Source organism: Carlito syrichta, unplaced genomic scaffold (genome assembly GCF_000164805.1).
Source record: "Carlito syrichta isolate Samal-C Ts95f unplaced genomic scaffold, Tarsius_syrichta-2.0.1 Scaffold169767, whole genome shotgun sequence".
Lineage (NCBI taxonomy): Eukaryota > Metazoa > Chordata > Mammalia > Primates > Tarsiidae > Carlito > Carlito syrichta.
Window position 1 is genome coordinate 74,108 of NW_007113863.1, and position 18,269 is coordinate 92,376.

Sequence of the window (18,269 nt, forward strand, 5' to 3'; positions counted from 1 at the left end):
GGGCTGTGGGACTCGGGCGTGGCATCACCGCCTCCCTCCCCAGGGCTTCGTGGCGGCCATCTCCCCCTTCAACTTCACTGCCATCGGCGGCAACCTGGCAGGTGCGCCGGCCCTCATGGTAAGATGTGGGTGCAGGAGGGTGGCAGGTCGTCTGCTGGGTCCCAACAGACAGGCTGCCCCAGGCCCCCCAGGTCCCAGCCTGGCAGGGAAGAAGCACAGGAGGAGGGGGCTGCTGGGCTGTGATGGGCTTTGGGTCAGAGACCCAGATCCAATCCCAGCTTCGCCCTGCTCTGTCTGGAGGGCCTGGAGAGGCCCTGGGCTTCTTTGAGGTGCAGGAAAAGAGTGCCTCTCTGACAGGGTCATGAGAGTCAAATGAGATGCAGTTGGCCTCTGGTAGGCTGAGTGCTGGTGACTCTGCCTGTGGTGATAATTGTCCCTCCCTTTGGGTGCTGACCATGTGCCTCCTACTGCGAAGTGCTGCTCACGGAGCCTCTCATCTCGTTCTCAACAGCTCCCAGGGGGCATCTGTCCTGATGCCCCTTGGTCAGATGTCAAGGCAGCCACACAGTGGTGACTTGCTTGTCCAGACTGAGGACTAGGAAATGATGGGGCAGAGTAGGTTCTGGACCTAGTCTGTGTCGGAGCTGGTGGTCTTAAGTCATCAGGCTTCTCTGCAAGGAGAAGTGAGGGTGGCTGTCACCTAGTGAGTTCCCAGGCCCCTAGGCAGGCGAGGGCACACACGGTCCTCCGGGGCTCTGGGCCCCAGGCAGGGCTGCTGGACACTGATGTCCAGGCATGGGCCAGATACGTGCCCAGGGTGTCCTCGTGCGTCTGTACCCAGACAGACGCACCCAGGAGCCATGAGCCTGGCTGCCACATGTGCCCCAACCCAGGACCCGTGCAGAGAGAGCCGGTGCGCACTGGCCCAGCCATGCCCAGTGAGCACGCCGTGACTCCATAACACCAAGGACGGGCCTCCCCATGGAGTCAGCAGGACCAGTCATCACAGCCTTTGGGGAAAGGGAGCCTTGGCCAGAGTGTGGGGCAGCTGGGCCGTGGCCTCCTTGGCAGGGGATCCTGGAGACAGTGCCTGGCACTTGGAGGAGTGAGGTTGGGTAGGGGACAGGGGTGTCCTGACGGGCACAGGGCTGGGTGGTTCCAGGTAAGGGGTGGTCAGAGTTGGTGGCCCCAGCTTCAAGTCACAGTCATGCCTTCTGGGCAGGGCAACGTGGTCCTGTGGAAGCCCAGTGACACTGCCGTGCTGGCCAGCTATGCTGTGTACCGCATCCTCCGGGAGGCCGGCCTGCCCCCCAACGTCATCCAGTTTGTGCCTGCTGACGGGCCCACGTTCGGGGACACCGTCACCAGCTCTGAGCACCTGTGCGGCATCAACTTCACAGGCAGTGTGCCGTGAGTCCCTGGGGTGGGGCAGGGTGGGCGATGGCCGGGGGAGGGTCACATGGTCCACCCAGGAGCCAGGGCTGTGAGTCCAGGGGCCATGCACTGGCCCTGCTCACTTACAGATGTGTGGCCGTGGGCAGGCCACTTCACCTCTCTGAGCCTCGGTTTCTTCACCAGCCCAACAGGGGTGATAGTCTCACCTGGCCGAGCAATTGTGAGGATTAAATGAGTTCTAGCTTTGCCGGCTGGAAGGGCAGCCTACAGGTGCCAGGTGAGACTGGTTTCAGTGCCACCCCTGCTACTGGGAAGGGCACCGGGGAGCATGGTGAATTGGAGGAGGAGTCAGGAAGGCTTCTTGGAGGAGGTGGCATCTAAGCAGAGGAGTCAGCCAGACAGAGGAAGGGGCCGGGGAGAGTGTTCTGGGAGCGGGAATAGCGTGTGTGGAGGCCTCAAACAAAAACGTGTGCTCCAGGGCATGGTGGCATCCGTGTGGCTGCGGGGGTTTGTGATGAGGTGGTGGGTGCAGGTGGCTGCCTGGTCTCACCACTCACTCACTGAGCTGGTATTAGTGGGGCCCAAGTCTGCAAAAGTGTCTGACTTTATCCCGAAGGTGACAGGAGACATGGAAACTTTCTTTTTTACTTTTTTTGAGTCAGGAGTCTCACTTTGTTGCCCAGGCTGGAGTGTAGAGGCACGATCATGGCTCACCGAAGTCCAACTTTCTAGGCTCAGGTGATCCCTCTGCCTCAGCCTCCCAAGTAGCTGGAACTACAGGTGTGAGCCACCACACCTAATTTTTAAATTTGTTGTAGAGATGAGGTCTCGCTAGTGCCCAGGCTGGTTTCATACTCCTGAACTCAAACAGTCCTCCCACTTCGGTTTCCCAAAGTGCTGGGATTACAGGCATGAGCCACCACACCTGGCCCAAGGGAGCCACAAAAGGTTTTAAGCAGGGAGAGTGGCCGAAGTATAGGGAAATCAGGGTGTAGACAGTGGGGATGGCGAGGAGGGTGGGTTCTAGACGGGAGGTAGCAGGGAGGCATGGTGCCCGCTGCCTGTCCGTGGGGTCAGGGTGGGCAGGAGGGCAGTCAGCAGGAAGGTGGCCTTGGGCAGAAGGGGGCACCATGGTGATGTAGATATATGGTGCCCTTGGGCATCAGGGTGGGTCCTGGAACAGCTAGCGGGCATGGGGGAAGACAACCATGTGGTCACTTTGACTTTGAGGTGCCCGCGGGTCATCTGGGAGATGCCAGGAGGCAGCCAGATGTCAGGGCTGCAGCTTGGGACTCCTGGGGGGTCTCCCACCTCCTCTGCTGGGCCCCAGGTCCTGCCACCCCCTTCCCCGCCCAGGCTTGCGGGCGAGGGTGGCCGCTTTAGAACTGCTGAGGAAGACTGTTTCCCACAAGGCCTGCTCAGCCCGCCGCAGTCCCGCGGGTCCCCGCCTATTAGCGGGCAGAGCGGGCCTGGCCCCCATTTGCCACGCTCTGATGAGCAGCGGGCTTAAAGGTAGGAAAGTCATAAATTAGTATTAGCTACTGTGTCGCTGCCTCCCGGCTGATTAGCATTTTTATTGTTTTGTGGTGCTGAGGTTGGTCACACTTGGAGCCTGGTGAGGAGGCGGGGCTCACCAGGGTGGCAGCTTAGGGCAGGGGCCTGGGCTCCCTCTCCCGGGACCCTCCTCGGTCGGGTCCCGGGCACTGGGCCCGGGAGCCCCTCATAGACCACAGCAGCGTCCCTTCCCAGTAGGCGCCCAGAGTGTGCTCAGCACGGTCTCACACCCTCCACTCGCCTTCCAGCTAGTCACAAAACAGCCCTGCCGGGTGGGGACTGTTCTCTCCAGGACCCAGATGAGGTGCCGCGTGTGAGGTTCAGAGAGGTTGAGATGAGTCCAAGACCACACAGTGCTGAGTGTCTGTGTCAGGAATGGAGCCCGTACCTCCTGGCTGCAGAGCCTGGGTCTCTCTGCACCGACTCGCTCCCTCCTCGCTCCCTCCCAGAGGCGGACTGCAGGCGCTTGGTTCCCCTCTACCGACGCCCGCCCACCTCCTGCCTGGCTGCAGACCCCAGCACCCCACCCTGGGCTGTTCCTTTCCCTCCTCCGGGCCTGGCTCCCTGATCCCGCCCTGTCCTCTGGTTCCAGCACCTTCAAGCACCTGTGGAAGCAGGTGGCCCAGAACCTGGACCGGTTCCGGACCTTTCCACGCCTGGCGGGAGGTAAGGACCCCCTCTCCCTGCCCCCTGAGCCCCTGTGGCCCTAGGACCCCTCCCCTGGCCATAATGAAGGAGAAGGAGATGGAGGTGATGCTACCCAGGTTAGGTGACAAATGGCCTCAGGCTCCAGCACTGCCTGGGAGCATTTCTGCCATGGAGGAAGCGTTCCCGGCTCTGGCTCTCCCATCTGGCATCCCCTGGCCACACATCCAGCCCTCACCAGGTGGCCCACATGACTGAATGGCATAGTTAGTTGTCCTAAATTTTAATTACGCTAAATTTCAGTCGCCGCGTGTGGCTGGTGGCTACTGTGTCAGGCAGCGCTGGCTAAGCAGAGGCCCAGGTGGGAAGAAGCTTGTATTTGGAGAAATGAGATCAGGCCCACATAGCTGGAGTAGGGAGGGAGGAAGGCTGGCAGGAGATGGGGCCAAGAGGTCGCAGGGCCAGATCTTGCAGGCATATTAAGATTTTCCCAAAAAGAAACGGTTTCATGGTCAAGGAAGTTTGGCATGCGCCATGTTAAAGCAAAAGGGATTCCTCTCCCGCAGGACTTCTCAGAGGCTTTAATGCTATAATATGCATTGCACATCTTCAGGGGCAAGGTCTGCCAGGCAGTGTTTCCCAAACTCTCTGGGCCACAGAACCCTGTTTTGCTGAGGGTCCCTGGACCAAGTGTTTTGTGGAACACACTTTGGGAAAGTGTTGAGCCCCGGAGAGAGGAGGGGTTCCTGGGGCACGCGGCACATGAACAGCAGGGCTGGGTGTTCTTGCCCCCGGGGAGCAATAGGGCCCGTGGGGGAGTCTGGACCCTGTTCCTGAGCTGGTGGGAGCTGGGGTGGGGTGTCGGGGAAGATGGGCTTCAGGTCAGCTGCTGCATCGCCTGCTTCTGGGCCCCCCAACCCTGGTCGACCTTGATGAGGACGAGGAGCCCCTCAGGGAAAGCTCTGTGTGTGGCTTCCGGCTCTCAGCCTGCTTCCCATGGACTGCTGTTTTCCTCTTCCCGACTGGGGACACGTGCCTTCTTCTTTGAACCTTGATGTTCTTGTCTCTAAATTGAGAATAAGAATGGGAGACTATTGTGAGGCTTCACAGCGTGCTTGTTTGAGTCTGACAGGTAGTGAGGACTTTCAGCTGCTATTAACGGGTGTTTCCCATGAGTGGGAAACTGAGGCTGGAGCGTGAAGGGATCCACCAACAGCTCCCTCACACTGAGGAAACTGCCGAGTGGGTGGGGAGGGGGGCCGGCTCTGGCAGCTGACGTGGATGAACTCCCCTCTCCCGCCGGGCGAGGGGTCAGAGGAAGCCCCAGAGAAAGCTGTGCCTACTTCCAGGGATAGATAGGCGCTTGGGAGCCCTGGGTCCTGGTCCTTCCTCTGCTTTTATGTTGGGCGGTGTCAGTTGGACCTGACAATCTCTCATGCCCTTCACCCTTCCCTGGGTCTCAGTTTTCTTGTCTATAGGGTGGAAGAACAGGCTGGCTTGTGGGTCTCCGGGACACTGGCCGCCCCGCTCTAGTCCACTCAGTGCTGGTGTGGGCCATGCCAGGGTCGGACGCAGGCAGGCCTTGGCCCCGGGGGGCTGGGGGAGCCAGGTTCCCATCATCCCCCCCGCCTCCCCATAGAGTGCGGTGGGAAGAACTTCCACTTTGTGCACCGCTCGGCCGACGTGGACAGCGTGGTGAGCGGGACCCTGCGCTCGGCCTTTGAATATGGCGGCCAGAAGGGCTCTGCCTGCTCTCGCCTCTACGTGCCGCGCTCGCTGTGGCCCCAGATCAAAGGGCGGCTGCTGGAGGAGCACGGCAGGATCAAAGTGGGCGATGTGAGTGGCCCGGCAGGGGGCTGATGGGATTGGGTCCCCCAGGCTGGTGTGCGGGAGGGGCTCTGTCTCTCCACAATGCCTTTCTCCCATGTCTCTTCCTTGCCTCCAGCCCGCAGAGGATTTTGGGACCTTCTTCTCCGCGGTGATTGATGCCAAGGTACCGGCAGGAAGCGGCATCCTGGGGCGCTGAGGAGGAAGGGACGGACGGGGGGGACCTGACCTGGGGCAGCCCAGCCCCCCGCTTTGATCAAGGCAGCTTGATAGCCAGCCTGGAAAGGGCAGACTCGCCCGTGACCAGAGAAAGATTGTGTCCCCCATGCCCTGGGTGCACAGGTGGCCATGCATGTCCACAAAAATGTTCACACAGAGCTCTGTGTGGCCGTGCATGCAGGTCGACCCACACAGACACACACATATCCGTGTGTACACAGGCCCACGCATGTCTCCATAAGCAAGTCCACCCAAGTGCACACACACGCATAAAGCATGTGGATACCTACGTGCTTAAACGTGAAGACACATGGCCATGGTATGCCTACATGTATGTTACCTAGGTGTGTGGGTATGTTTGTATGTGAGTACACCTATAGTTCACCATATGTACACGTGTATGTATGCATGTGTGTGCGCGTCTGTCCCTGTTTCTGCCATGGCTCAGCCAGACCCTGGCTTTTGCCCTCAGCGCCCCCCATTTTAGAACTTGAGCCCCTCAGGCGTGGGTGTTTTGGGGTGAGGGTGTGGGACTGTTGCCGGGGTGACCTCCCTGCCTTGACCCCTCCCCTCCCAGTCTTTCGGCCGCATCAAGAAGTGGCTGGAGCATGCCCGCTCCTCCCCCAGCCTCACCGTCCTGGCGGGGGGCAGCTGTGACGACTCGGTGGGCTACTTTGTGGAGCCCTGCATCGTGGAGAGCAAGGACCCGCAGGAGCCCATCATGAAGGAGGTGACGGGGCGGGCAGCCTGGAGCCCAGGCGGGGACGGTTTCCCCCAAGCGGAGCACATGCCCAGGGCACTCACACGCCTGTTCTCGAGACATCCCATTTCACAGAGGAGGAAGGGGAAGCCCTGGAAGGGAATGTCTCTCCCTGGAGTGTGCTACGCCAGGTTTAGAGCTCAGGCCACCAGACTCTAGATCCAGTGCCCTGTCCTTGACCCTGACCAGGGTCCTGGCACTTCCTCTGCCCACAACAACCATGGCCACTGCAGCGATTGTGACAACTGACACTTATGAACTCTTATGGTGGGCTGGCCACAGTGGGGCACTTGGCTGAGGTGAGGCAGGCGTCATTATTCCCGTTTTACAGTTGAGAAACCGAGGCTCCCAGAGGTCAAGCCACTTGCCCAGAGAGGCAGTGCAGGGCTGGGGACTGCGAGAGGAGGAGGTCTTCCCCAGCCCCTTGGTGGCAGAGGGGACCACACACCCTCCTGGAGGCAGCGGCATCACCAGGCAATTCCCGGGCCAGTTGCTGCCAGAAGCCTCCCGTTTCCCAGCACCTGGACCCTTTGTTCTCAGTGTGGGTTTGACAGGGTGGCCGGAAAGCTTTTGTATCTTTTTTTTTTTTAAGAGATGAGGCCTTGCCAAGTTGCCCAGGCTGGTCTCGAACCTATGCGCTCAGGCAATCCTCTCACCTCAGCCTCCCAAAGTGCTAGGATTATAGGCGTGAGCCACCTTGCCCGGCCTAGCTTTTGTATCTTTTGGCAGGTTGCAGTGGAGTGGGCTGGGCAGGGAGCTGGGCATGTGGCTATCCTGGAGGGAACCCAGGAGAAGGCACCTTCTGGCAGAGGCCGAAGTGTGGACTGAAGCCCAGGGAGAAGGGAAGGGGGCCATAGCAGGGATTCTGGGAAGGCTGAGGGCACTGGCCCCGTGGAGGGTCTGACCCCAGGGCCTCTCTCCCAGGAGATCTTCGGGCCTGTGCTGACTGTCTATGTCTATCCTGACGACAAGTACGAGGAGATACTGCGGCTGGTCGACAGCACCACCAGCTATGGCCTCACGGGGGCAGTGTTCGCCCAGGATAAGTGAGTGGCCCGGTCAGGACCCGCACGGTCATCCTGATGTCCTGCTCCCGCCGGCTCAGCCCATCCCACCTCCTGGACAGGCTCTGGCTGACGATGCCGCACCTGCCTTCTTCCTTCCCCTCCCTCTGCTCTGACGGGTGGCAGCCTCTCAGCACAGGCCCACACAGGCGGGATCCCCCCACAGGCGGGATCCCCCCAGGGACCCCTGAATCCGGGCCTCTGGGGGCAGCCGGGAGCTGGTACTTTGAATGGGCTCCCTGGAGGTGATGGAGCCCACTGAGGAGCCCCGTGCACAGAGTAGAAATGAGGCTCGCGGCCAGGGCTCACTGCCAGTCCTGCAGAGGCTGGATTCGGACTTGGGTCCTGTGAGTCTAGGCCTGAGGCTCTGCCTTCCCCATCCTCCAGGGCACTAGTTGCTGCTCCGTGTGTGCCTTGTGAGAGAGTGGGGGTGGCCTTGGCGCTTGGGGCGGGGGCTTCGTGCCCCCTGCTCCCGGGGGACCAGGAGAATTGGACTCCGGTGTGAGCTGGCTCCCATCCTCCCATTTGAACCTGGCAGTGCCCTGTGAGGGAGGCATGCTGCCTCTCCTCTCCAGAGAAGGAAACTGAGGCAGAGGCTGAGTCACTCGTTTGAGGGCCTTTGGCCAGGGGTGGCCAGTGGCTCTGTCCCAGATGCAGCCTAGGCTTGGCCTGGAAAGCCCACGTGGCTGGGGCGGGGGCGTTGCGGGTGGACCCTGGGGCTGGTGGGGACGGGGGCTGTTGGCCTCTGACCCCTGCCCTGTGCGTAGGGATGTCGTGCAGGAGGCCACAAAGATGCTGAGGAACGCCGCTGGCAACTTCTACATCAATGACAAGTCCACTGGCTCCGTGGTGGGCCAGCAGCCCTTCGGGGGCGCGCGGGCCTCTGGTGAGTGTGTTCCCCTCCCCCGAGGGGAGCCAGGTTCCTGGTGGGAGGCCCTCGGACCTTCATCCTGAGCACTCGCTGTGGGCCTGGAGACCACGAACTCAGGGTCCTTTCAATGGCCTCGTGAGTGAAGGCTGTCGTCCCGTCTTACAGGGGAGGATACTGAGGCAAGGGGGCCGTGACTTGCTCAGGGACACATGGCTGGGAGGTGGTGGGGCTGGGACCTTGGCTCCAGCGCCCACGCTTTTCCCACCATGCCCATTTGTTCAACTTCACAAGTGGGGAAACTGAGGCCCAGAAGGGTGTTGACTAGCCAAAGGTTACTGCACCCAAGTGGCAGAGTGAGCCAGCGCCGAACACAGGTGGGTGGGGGCTTCCCACACCAATGGATTCTCCAGTTCTTGGGGGACACCCACGGGCTTAAGACCCTACAGGTTAAGAACTCAGTCCCCCAGGCTACCCCCAATCAGATGCCAGTCACAAGAAGCAGGTCCTCAGGTTACCCACACCTGTGTCGGACTCAGCTACATGTCAGGAGTTCCCCCAACCCCCTTCCTAATAATTTGCTGGAGCGGCTTGTGGAACCCAGAGAAGGTTGACCTGCTATTTCCAATTTACTGCAGAGGATATTTTAAAGGAGACGGATGAAGAGGCACTCAGGGCAGAGTCTGGAAGCTTCTGTCCCCGGGGACTCTGGGCTGTGCCACCCTCCGGCATGTGGATGCTCTCTGTGGAACCCTGTCCTTTCAGGTTTCTATGGAGATCGTCACATGGGCATGGCTGATGAGTCGCTGGCCTTCTGTGGCTAGCTTGCCTTCAGTCCCTCGACTCTCTCGCGCTGAGCGTTCCAGCCCTCTAGTCCTAGGGGGCCCCTCTGCCAACCATCCTTCCTCTCCCCCGCTCCCTGCACATCACCCCATTAGCATAAACTCAGGTGGGGCTGGAAGCAACTTCTTTGGAATAACAGGAGTTGCTCCTGTCACCCTGTCTTTTGGGAAAGTCCAAGACCTTAGGCGCTCTGGCGGGAGCCAGGGCTAAAGGCCAACCATGGACTTCCTGTGGCAGCCCTCTGTCACACTGGGGCTCTGGCTCCCAGTGCAGTGCTCTCTTCACAGCCCACTCCGCCTCCTAGAACCCCTGCTAGGGGTGCCCCGGCTGTACCAGCCTCTCTGTCCCAGCAAGGAGGCAGGGCCTCCTGCCTATCCCTGCCTGGGGTGCAGATTCTTCTGTGCATCCCAAGCTCAACAGCTGGTGCTCGTTTATTTTGTCATTCCTCCCCCAAACTTCTGTATCTTTGTTTTGTTTGTTTTGAGTTTGAGTCTCACCCTGTCACCCAAGCTGGAGTGCAGTGGCACGCTCATGGCCACCGCAGCCTCGACCTGCTGGGCTCAGGTGATCCTTCTGCTTCAGCCTTTCAAGTAGCTGGAACTACAGGCGTGTGCTACCACTCCTGGTTAATATTTTTTTTTCATTATTTGTTTAATATAGACACAAGGTCTCACTAAGTTTCCCAGGTTGGTCTCAAACCCCTGGTCTCAGGTAGTCCTCTCACCTCTGCCTACCAAAGGGCTGGGATTACAGACATGAGCCACCGCACCCAGCTTTTTTTTTTTTAAATTAAAAAAATTCTTTTTAGAGATAGGATCTCGCTCTGTCATCCAGGGTGGAGTGCAGTGGTGTGATCACAGCTTACTGGGTCCTCGACCTCCTGGACTCAAACGATCCTCCCACCTCAGCCTCTTGAGTAGCTGGGATTATAGGTGCATGCCACCAAGCTCAGCTAATTTTTTGGGGGGGTAGAGATCCCGATCCCCTAGTGGCTTGCTATGTTGACCAGGGTATTCTCAAACTCCTGACCTCAAGTGATCCTCCTGCCTTGGCCTCCCAAAGTGCTGGGATTACAGGCATGAGCCACCACACCTAGCCTTGTTTTATCTTTTCAGAGAAAAACAGAACTGTCTTTTCCACAGGAACCAACGACAAGCCAGGGGGCCCCCACTACATCCTGCGCTGGACATCACCTCAGGTCATCAAGGAGACCCACAAGCCCCTAGGGGATTGGCGCTACTCATACATGCAGTGAGCCCAGCTGGGTGCTCTGCCGTCTGCCTGTCCGACCGTCTGTCCGTCCAGATGACTGGCCTCACTGCACTGGCCCCGCCCCATCCCCTCGGCCCCTTTCTTGCGGACGGCCCCCTTTCCAGATACCCCCTGCCACTGGCCTGTATTCTGTCCCCTGGCCTCTGGTTTGAGACCCTGTGGGGAGGAACGGGTCCATGTACCCATCCCATCGGCCATCCTAGAGACTCCATCTGTGGGGATGACCTTGGTGCCTGGCAGGTCCTCCCTCTCCCCTCCATCGGGGCCTAGGGGATCAGGGACCTGCGGAATGTGATGGGCTGCTCTTGGGATCCTTTGTGGGAGACGGAGGCTGCTCTGGGCTCCTGGGCAAACCTCACCACCCGCAGAGGCTCCTGGCCCGGCCCAGCTCTTGCAGGTGTCCAGGGTGAAGAGTGACTCGGCGTGGCCTGCAGGGCACAGGTGGCGCCAGCCAGCCCTGCCCTCTCTGGCCTGGGCTGCCTGCCTTGGTCACTCTGTCTTTGCCCAGACCCTCCTGAGCCAGCAGCGTCTGCACCCAGCCACAGCCTTAGCGACACCTGTGCCAGCCATTTGCCTTAGACACCTGAATGCCTTTCTCAGGGTGTCTATGACCCTGAGCTCCGCATGGTTGTGGTTTCTGGCCTGCTCAATGTGGTGAGGCTGAGGGGCCACGGGAGGCGACCTGCCAAGGGGTAGGGCAGGGCGGACCTTCTCCTTTGGTCTGTGATTGGGGAAGCCTGGGTGGATCTTCGTCCTGCTTCCGCCTGCCTCAGCTTATCTGGTCCTGCCTCTAAGGGTGTCCCAGGGCCAGTCTCAGGGCCCCTCCCACCTCCCAGGCCCCAAAGCCTCAGCTTGGGTTCCCATCGGCCCATGGGACAGGCTAGGACATTCTGTGGGGTCTTCCCTCCTCAGCATGGGAGTGGCTCTGTGTGGGCTGACCCTCAGTGGCCCACCTTCAGGGTGGGTGCAGGTGCCACCTGGGCCGGGTCCTTCCAGGTCTGTGTCATTTCCCACGGGGGTTGGGGCGGGTGGCCGGGGGCCATGGCCAGAGGCGTTCCTGATGCTACTGGTTCTATACCGGATTCACCCCGATGCCACCCAATAAAATGGCTGTTACTCCATCAGAGTGGTTGCGGGTCCTTCTGGTGGGGTGGGGGGGCGGCCGACATCTCCCAAGCCTGATGGCATTGCCAGTGTATTATTAGGTTGCGGGGCACAGCACCCTCTGTATGATGGAGGGAGGGTGAGCACAGCTGTTTGTGAGTACCTGCTGGAGGCAGTGAGGACTCTGGAACCAGACAGGCTGAGCTCAAATCCTGGCTCACCGCCTCCCAGGCTGGGGATCTCCAAAAGGATATGCAACCTCTCTGACCTGTTTCTTCGTCTGTTTGTTTGTTTTCCTAGAAAGACAGGTCTCACTATGCTGCCCAGGTGGTCTCAAACTCCTGGGCTCAAGCAATCCTCCCATCTTGGCTTCCCAAAGTGCTGGGATTACAGGCATGAGCCACTGCGCCTGGCCCTGTCTCTTCATCTGTAAAATGAGGATAATCCCCTCAAACTCACACACATGGGTTATCATGAGAATTTAATTAATTCATGTCAGTACTTTGGATAGTGCCAGACACATAATGATTTTAAAATGTTACCTATTTACCCATTTTTGTTGTAGCAGCCACTATCATGGGCTGTGATATTAATAGTCAATTTTATGTATCAACTTGGCTGGGTCATGGTTCCCAGATATTTGGTCAAACATTCTGGATGTTTCTGTGAAAGTTTTTTTTGGTTGAGATTAAAATATAAATCAGTGGACTTTAAAGCAGTTCACCATTCATACTTGTTCAGTCCATTGAAGGCTTCAATAGAATGAAGAATGAGCTCTCCCATTCGGGAGGGAATTCTGCCACCAGATTGACCTTGGACTTGGATGACAGCTCTTCCCTGGGTCTCCAGCTTGCTGACCTACTATGCAGATGCTGAACTTGGTAATGTTACTCCACAATCGTATGAGCCGATTCCTTAAAGTCAGTCTCTTGCTCTGGTTGGTTCTGTTTCCCTGGAGAACCCTGACTAATGTGTGTGCCAAGGACTTGCATGTTTCCTCATTCACAACAGCCATATAGAGTCAGCACTGCCATGCTCCCATTCTGCAGATGTGGAATCTGAGGTACAGAGTGTTCCAGGGACTTCCCAGGGGTGTGGTACTGCTAGAATTAAACCCAGGTCTATCTGTTCCAGAGCCCACCCTCCCTCCTTCATCCAGATGTTCATACCCAGCGCTGAGTTGCCTGGAAAGACCCCCTCAGTCAGCCAGTGAGGGCTCGAGGGAGCTACGGGCCGGTTAGCTGGAGTCCAGATCTATGGGCCCACGCACAGGGCAGCTGACTTGGGGATGGGAAAATGTGTGTCCTGGCTTGTCCCTGCCTGCAGATAACGGGAAAAGGGCTCTTTTCTAAGCTATATCGACACTTCTGGGGTCAAGGCACAGCTCCCAGAGTGCCCCGGGCTGGAGCCCCCAGAAGGGAAGGGTGGTACCCGTGGCCCTGCTCATGTCTGTGAAGGGATGGGGTGACTTGGCCAAGATCACAGCGAAATGGAAGCAGAGCTACTCCTTACTGCTGAGTGCTGTGCCCACCTGGCCTCATGGGTCCTGGAAAGTGACCTTCCCTGGTAACCGTGACAGGGCCAAGTGAGGTCAGAGCAGGAATGACCAGCCCGTGCAGCTGGTAAACTGGGACTCGAACCTAGGTCTGCGAGTGCTGGTGTCCAGGCTCCTTGCTGCCTGCTCCGTGGGCCCGACTTCCGGGCACTTCTTCCACCCCTGCTGTCTTAACCTGCCTTTTTCCAACCCACCACCTTGAGCTCCTTTGGAGCTAGGGCCAGGGTTGACTCAGCACCTTCTCACCTGTCCCCTTTCTCCCACTCTCCCTTGTGCCACCCGGGGGCTGGTGGCTCTCGAGGACCCACTGCCTGCCCTGCATGGTCATCTCACTCAGTCCCTGCATCTGCAGCGACCCAGGCAGCCTCTTCATTTTCCTGCTGTGGCTGGGGGCCAGCCGCAGGCCCGGGCTTGGAGCGTGGACCATTTGACTGAGGCCGGACATCCCTGCCACCGCTGTCCCACGGGCTATCGGTCGAGCGTGCATGCTAAGGAAATGAGGGGCCACCTGTGCCGGCTCCTGGCCACCAGGCCGGTCCAGAGTTCCTGGGGGGTGGGAAAGGGGGACAGGAGGTGGCAGGAGCCAGACCCACCCATTTCACTAATTCATCCACCTGCCATTCATTGTCATACTTCCTGCTTGTTCCATTTAAGGGCCAGATGAGTAAATCATAGCAGTGATAATAACAGCCACCACTGCCTGAACACAAGCCGTGTGCCAGGCACTGCATTAGATGTTTTGGACATCATAGTCTCAGATTCTCCCAGCAACACCATGAAGCGTGTACAGTTACTCTCATTTTACAGACGAGAAAACAGAGGCACCAAGAGGTTAAGTGACTAATACACCTGTAGGAAATGAACGAAATTTCAGTCCCATGTCTCTGACTGCCAGGCCTCTGGTCATAACCACAGCTGTATAGCCCCCAGAACTAGACAGGCAGGGGCGCAAATCCTAGCCTTAACCTCTCGCCCCTATGCCTTGACCTCTTAGCTTCAGATTTCTCAGGGAGCTGAGGATCGGAAGACATATTTAAAACCAAACGGAGGGTAATGGCACATGTCTGTAGTCCCAGTGACTTGGGAGGCTGAGGCAAGAGGATCGCTTAAGCCCAGGAGTTTGAGACCAGCCTGGGCAACATAGCAAGACCCCATCTCTACAACAAAAGAAAGTGCCACGCCCCGTGCCCTTGTCAGAATGAGGTGCTCAGTCAATGTGAGCTTTTACTTTTCAACTTTACCCCTTCTTTGCCCTGGATATGTGGGTGCCCAGGAGGTCGGCGATGAAAGGCTGGTGCAGGTGCCAGTGATGGGGCTGATGGGGAGCTTGCTGCTGCTCAGAGCAGGGCGGTTCCTGAGAGGCAGCTGTGGTTTCTTGGAGGGGAAGCTCAGACGGGGCCTTGAAGGGGGAGCAGGGCTTGGCTGGGCTGGGGTCTGGATGGGCACTGGGCTTTCAGTCCCCCTGTTGTCTCTTGAGGCCTCCACCCATCAGACCCCCACAGCCGGGACATGCCGGGCACTGATCCCCTGAGCCGTGTGTTACACGGCAGGTCCCTAAGACCTCTGCTGGCCCCACGTTGTCAGGGCTGGAAGGGAAAAAACAGCATCACCTGGCTAAGGGCCCGCGATTCCAGTCGGTTCTCCAGAGCCAGCTCCACGGGGGGTGGCCCCTTTGGCTTCAGGAAGTCCCCACTTTCCGTTTTGCCAACACACCTGGTTCTTGGTGTGGGGACTGAGGTGGGGGGGCAATTCAGAGGGGGCTTACTCCACGGAGCTGCTGTGTTGTCAGGCGGACAGATGGCAGCCTTCGGAGAGAGCAGGACATCCCTCCCACTCCTCTCTCATTCTCCTAGCTGCTGCTGCTGCTTTTTATGAAAAGCGTTGACCTTGTGAGGTGAGCAATGGCATGGCCATTAGGTGCCCGGCCCTGGGGTCAGGCCGTGTGGTTTGAATCCCAGCCTTAACTTTTCAGTGCCTCAATTTCCTCACCTGTGAAATGGGGTTATAGTCCCAGATATTGGGAGCATTTATGAGATAATGAGTGACGAGGTCTTGACGTGATGCCTGGTTCTCACTGACAACGGCTACTTTCTGAGCACCGAGTGGGCCAGGTGCCATGTGTACGTCACCACACGCCAGGCCCTACTCGGTTGAGCTCTAAAGCTTGGACTCTTTTTACCACATGATTTTGTCTTATGTGAGCACCTGTGTCCTTTACTCCCAATATGTTTGAAATGTCAGGGAGAGGAGACCTGCCCTCAAACAAGTGGCAGATGGTTAGGGTGTGGCAGAGGTATCCAGACGCTCTCCCTCCCTCCAGATGGGGTCCTCACAGGCCACCCGATCCCACTGTGCTCCAGGAAAGATCCCCCTTATTCCAGCCTCCTTTCCCCCAGAGCCTCCGACCTCTACACCTGTCCCAGGTGCCCATGGTCGGTGGCAGGACCATCACTATGTAAATGCATGTGCAAATGCCCTGGTGTCAAGGCGCCTGCTCCCAAGGGAGGCAGGGCCACCTCCTGAGACCGGCACTTCCCAGCCATGGGGCCCCAGGCAAGGGTGGTCTGCTCCCTGTTCCTTCTCCTGCAGGTCCTGGCAGAGCCAGCTGGGAACTCGGACTTCCACCTGGCCGGGGATTACCTCCTGGGTGGCCTCTTCAGCCTCCATGCTAATGTGAAGGGCATCACTCACCTCAACTTCCTACAGGTGCCCAAGTGCAAGGAGTGAGTCTTCAGTGTGGGGCTGGGGTGGCGGTGCAGGCTGGGTCCTGGGGTCCCTGGGGGCCAGGTGGGGATGGAGGGTGCAGGACTCCCTTTCCCATTGCCAACCCCTCTCTTCTGGGTGCACCCTGCTGGCCTCCAGGGAGGCCCCTCACAATCCACGTTACCAAACTCTCTGGAGATGTTGTTCCAGAACACTGAGACCTGGGCGGTGGCAGGATGTTTCAGCCTAGAGAGGTCTTAGAGACCATCAGGACCACCCCCGCTCACTTACACAACCGGGGGACTCCTGGTGAGTCTAGGTCAGGGCCCAGGAGGCAAAATGTGGTTTCCCCACAGCAGGTTCTCAGACTGGAAGAGGAGGCCTGCATTTTCTGATGGCTATGGTTGGGTGGGTAGGGATACTTCCAGGACTGGGGGGGAGTCTCTCCTCCGTGAGCTCCCTGAGATGGCAGCATCACTTGGAGCCTGGGTGGCCATCTTCATGTACGCATGAAGCTGGGACATGGGGCCAGCCTGGGACTATAAGATAGTGACCTCGTTCAGAGAGGATAAGGGAACTCTGGAAGACAGGGAGGAAGGAAGGAGAGTGCAAAAAGTGATTAAGGCTTGACCAGAAGAAAAACACCCGTTATGACTCTGGAGAGGGATGGTGAGGGTAGTGGTGTCAGGAATGGAATGAAGCGTGCTGTTGGGTCTTCTGATGCCTGTGATCATGGTGGGGAGTATAATGTGGGATGGTGGTGAGTTGGGGATGGTGGTGATAGTGGTGGTGAAAACAGAGGTGGTGGTAGTGGTGGTGGTGAGGATGGCTATGGTGGTGGTGATGGTGATGGTTATGGTGGTGAAGTGGTGATGGTGATGGTGGTGGTGGTGATATTGGCGGAGGTGGTGGTGATGGTGGTGGTGACGGTGGTAGTGATATTGGCGATGGTGACGGTGATGATGGTGGTGATGGTGGTGATGATGGTGGTGATGATGTTGATGATACCAATGACGAGGGTAATGGTGCTCGCGGGGATGTGGTGACATGAGACAGTGGTGGCATAGTGGGTGATGAGGGTGACAGCGGTGACGATGATGACAGAGGTTGTAGCGGGCAACAGCGGTCACATCAGTGGACATCAGTAGAGGGTGATGGAGAAGACAGGGAGTCACAGTGTCAGTGGTGGCCACAGGGACCGTGGTGACCCTTGAGATGTGGCATGTGACAATGATGTGGTGAAAATGGCAGAATCTTCTGCAGGGGCTCCTCCTTGGTCAACGCCAGGCTTTTCTGCGGTGAGGAGGAGAGGCAGGCTTGTCTTCCATCCCTTCTCCTCTTCTGCTCCCTCCCGCTGTGGTCCCCCAGGTATGAGATAAAGGTGCTGGGCTACAACCTCATGCAGGCCATGCGCTTTGCGGTGGAGGAGATCAACGGCCGCCGCAGCCTGCTGCCCGGCGTGCGGCTAGGCTACGAGATGGTGGACGTGTGCTACATCTCCAACAACATCCACCCCATGCTCTACTTCCTGGCACGGGAGGACTACTCCCTGCCCGTCCAGGAGGACTACAGCTACTACGTGCCCCGGGTGGTGGCCATCATTGGCCCTGAGAGCTCTGAGTCCGTCATGACGATGGCCAACTTCTTCTCCCTCTTCCTGCTCCCACAGGTGAGGCCCCTGAGCCCCGGAGAAGGAGCTGGGGAGGGGGGCGGAGGGGTGGCTGTCTGGAGGGCCCAGAAGCCAAGGCCCTCATCGGTCACAGAGGTGGTAACAGGTGAATCAGGCAGAACATCAACTGCTATCTTGGGAAGGCAGTCCAGCCCATGAGTAAATGCTCAGACTTCAGAGGTGGCAGCCCTGGGCGTGCGTTCTGGAACCGAGTCTTGGCCACTGCAAAGTGTTTGGCAAATCTCTTAACTTTTCTGAGCCTTAATTTGTCCACCTGTAAGGTGGACTGATAAGCATTTCAACCCAGAATTGCCTGAAGATGAGAGCGATCACCTGTGTAAGAGCTCCTAGCACACAGCAGGTAGTCGATGATGTAATTGTTATTATGTAAAGCATCTTGCACAGGAATAAAAACTCGATACATAAATAACAAGTGTTTGATATTATTCTGTACATGTTGCTGAGCGCAGGGTCTACCTCAGAGTAGATCTGCAGAGAAGGGCCATTTTAATTACTACTATTATTATAACTATTACCATCATCATGATTGAAGGTGCCTAGTACAGGACTGGGACAGAGTATCTACCCATTAAAGAGTGGCTGGTGAGCCGGGCGCGGTGGCTCACGCCTATAATCCCGCGCTTTGGGAGGCTGAGGTGAGTGGATTGCCTGAGCCTGCAGGTTTGAGACCTGCCTAGGCAACTTGGCGAGACCTCATCTCTACAATAAATCAAAAAATTATTAGCCGGGCATGGTAGTGCACGCCTGTAGTTCTAGCTACTTGGAAGGCT

General features: G+C 58.0%; 2 protein-coding genes across 3 annotated transcripts in view; both read left to right on the forward strand.

Annotated features, from left to right (window-relative positions):
* Nucleotides 1-10,548, forward strand: part of ALDH4A1 (aldehyde dehydrogenase 4 family member A1) — a 42,023-nt gene extending 31,475 nt beyond the window's left edge. For both annotated transcript variants that reach the window (XM_021709259.1, XM_008051331.1), the window contains 9 exons: nucleotides 44-118; nucleotides 1,223-1,410; nucleotides 3,542-3,615; nucleotides 5,234-5,430; nucleotides 5,540-5,587; nucleotides 6,218-6,370; nucleotides 7,325-7,446; nucleotides 8,232-8,350; nucleotides 10,318-10,548. In XM_021709259.1, coding sequence (XP_021564934.1) covers nucleotides 44-118; nucleotides 1,223-1,410; nucleotides 3,542-3,615; nucleotides 5,234-5,430; nucleotides 5,540-5,587; nucleotides 6,218-6,370; nucleotides 7,325-7,446; nucleotides 8,232-8,350; nucleotides 10,318-10,430 — 1,089 coding nt within the window. In that variant the 3' untranslated portion in view covers nucleotides 10,431-10,548. The remainder of the gene's footprint in view (nucleotides 1-43; nucleotides 119-1,222; nucleotides 1,411-3,541; nucleotides 3,616-5,233; nucleotides 5,431-5,539; nucleotides 5,588-6,217; nucleotides 6,371-7,324; nucleotides 7,447-8,231; nucleotides 8,351-10,317) is intronic.
* A 5,099-nt stretch (nucleotides 10,549-15,647) lies between these two features.
* The window catches only part of TAS1R2 (taste 1 receptor member 2), a 25,234-nt gene continuing 22,612 nt past the window's right edge, over nucleotides 15,648-18,269 (forward strand). The window contains exons 1-2 of the mRNA XM_008051332.1: nucleotides 15,648-15,829; nucleotides 17,178-17,478. Coding sequence (XP_008049523.1) covers nucleotides 15,648-15,829; nucleotides 17,178-17,478 — 483 coding nt within the window. The remainder of the gene's footprint in view (nucleotides 15,830-17,177; nucleotides 17,479-18,269) is intronic.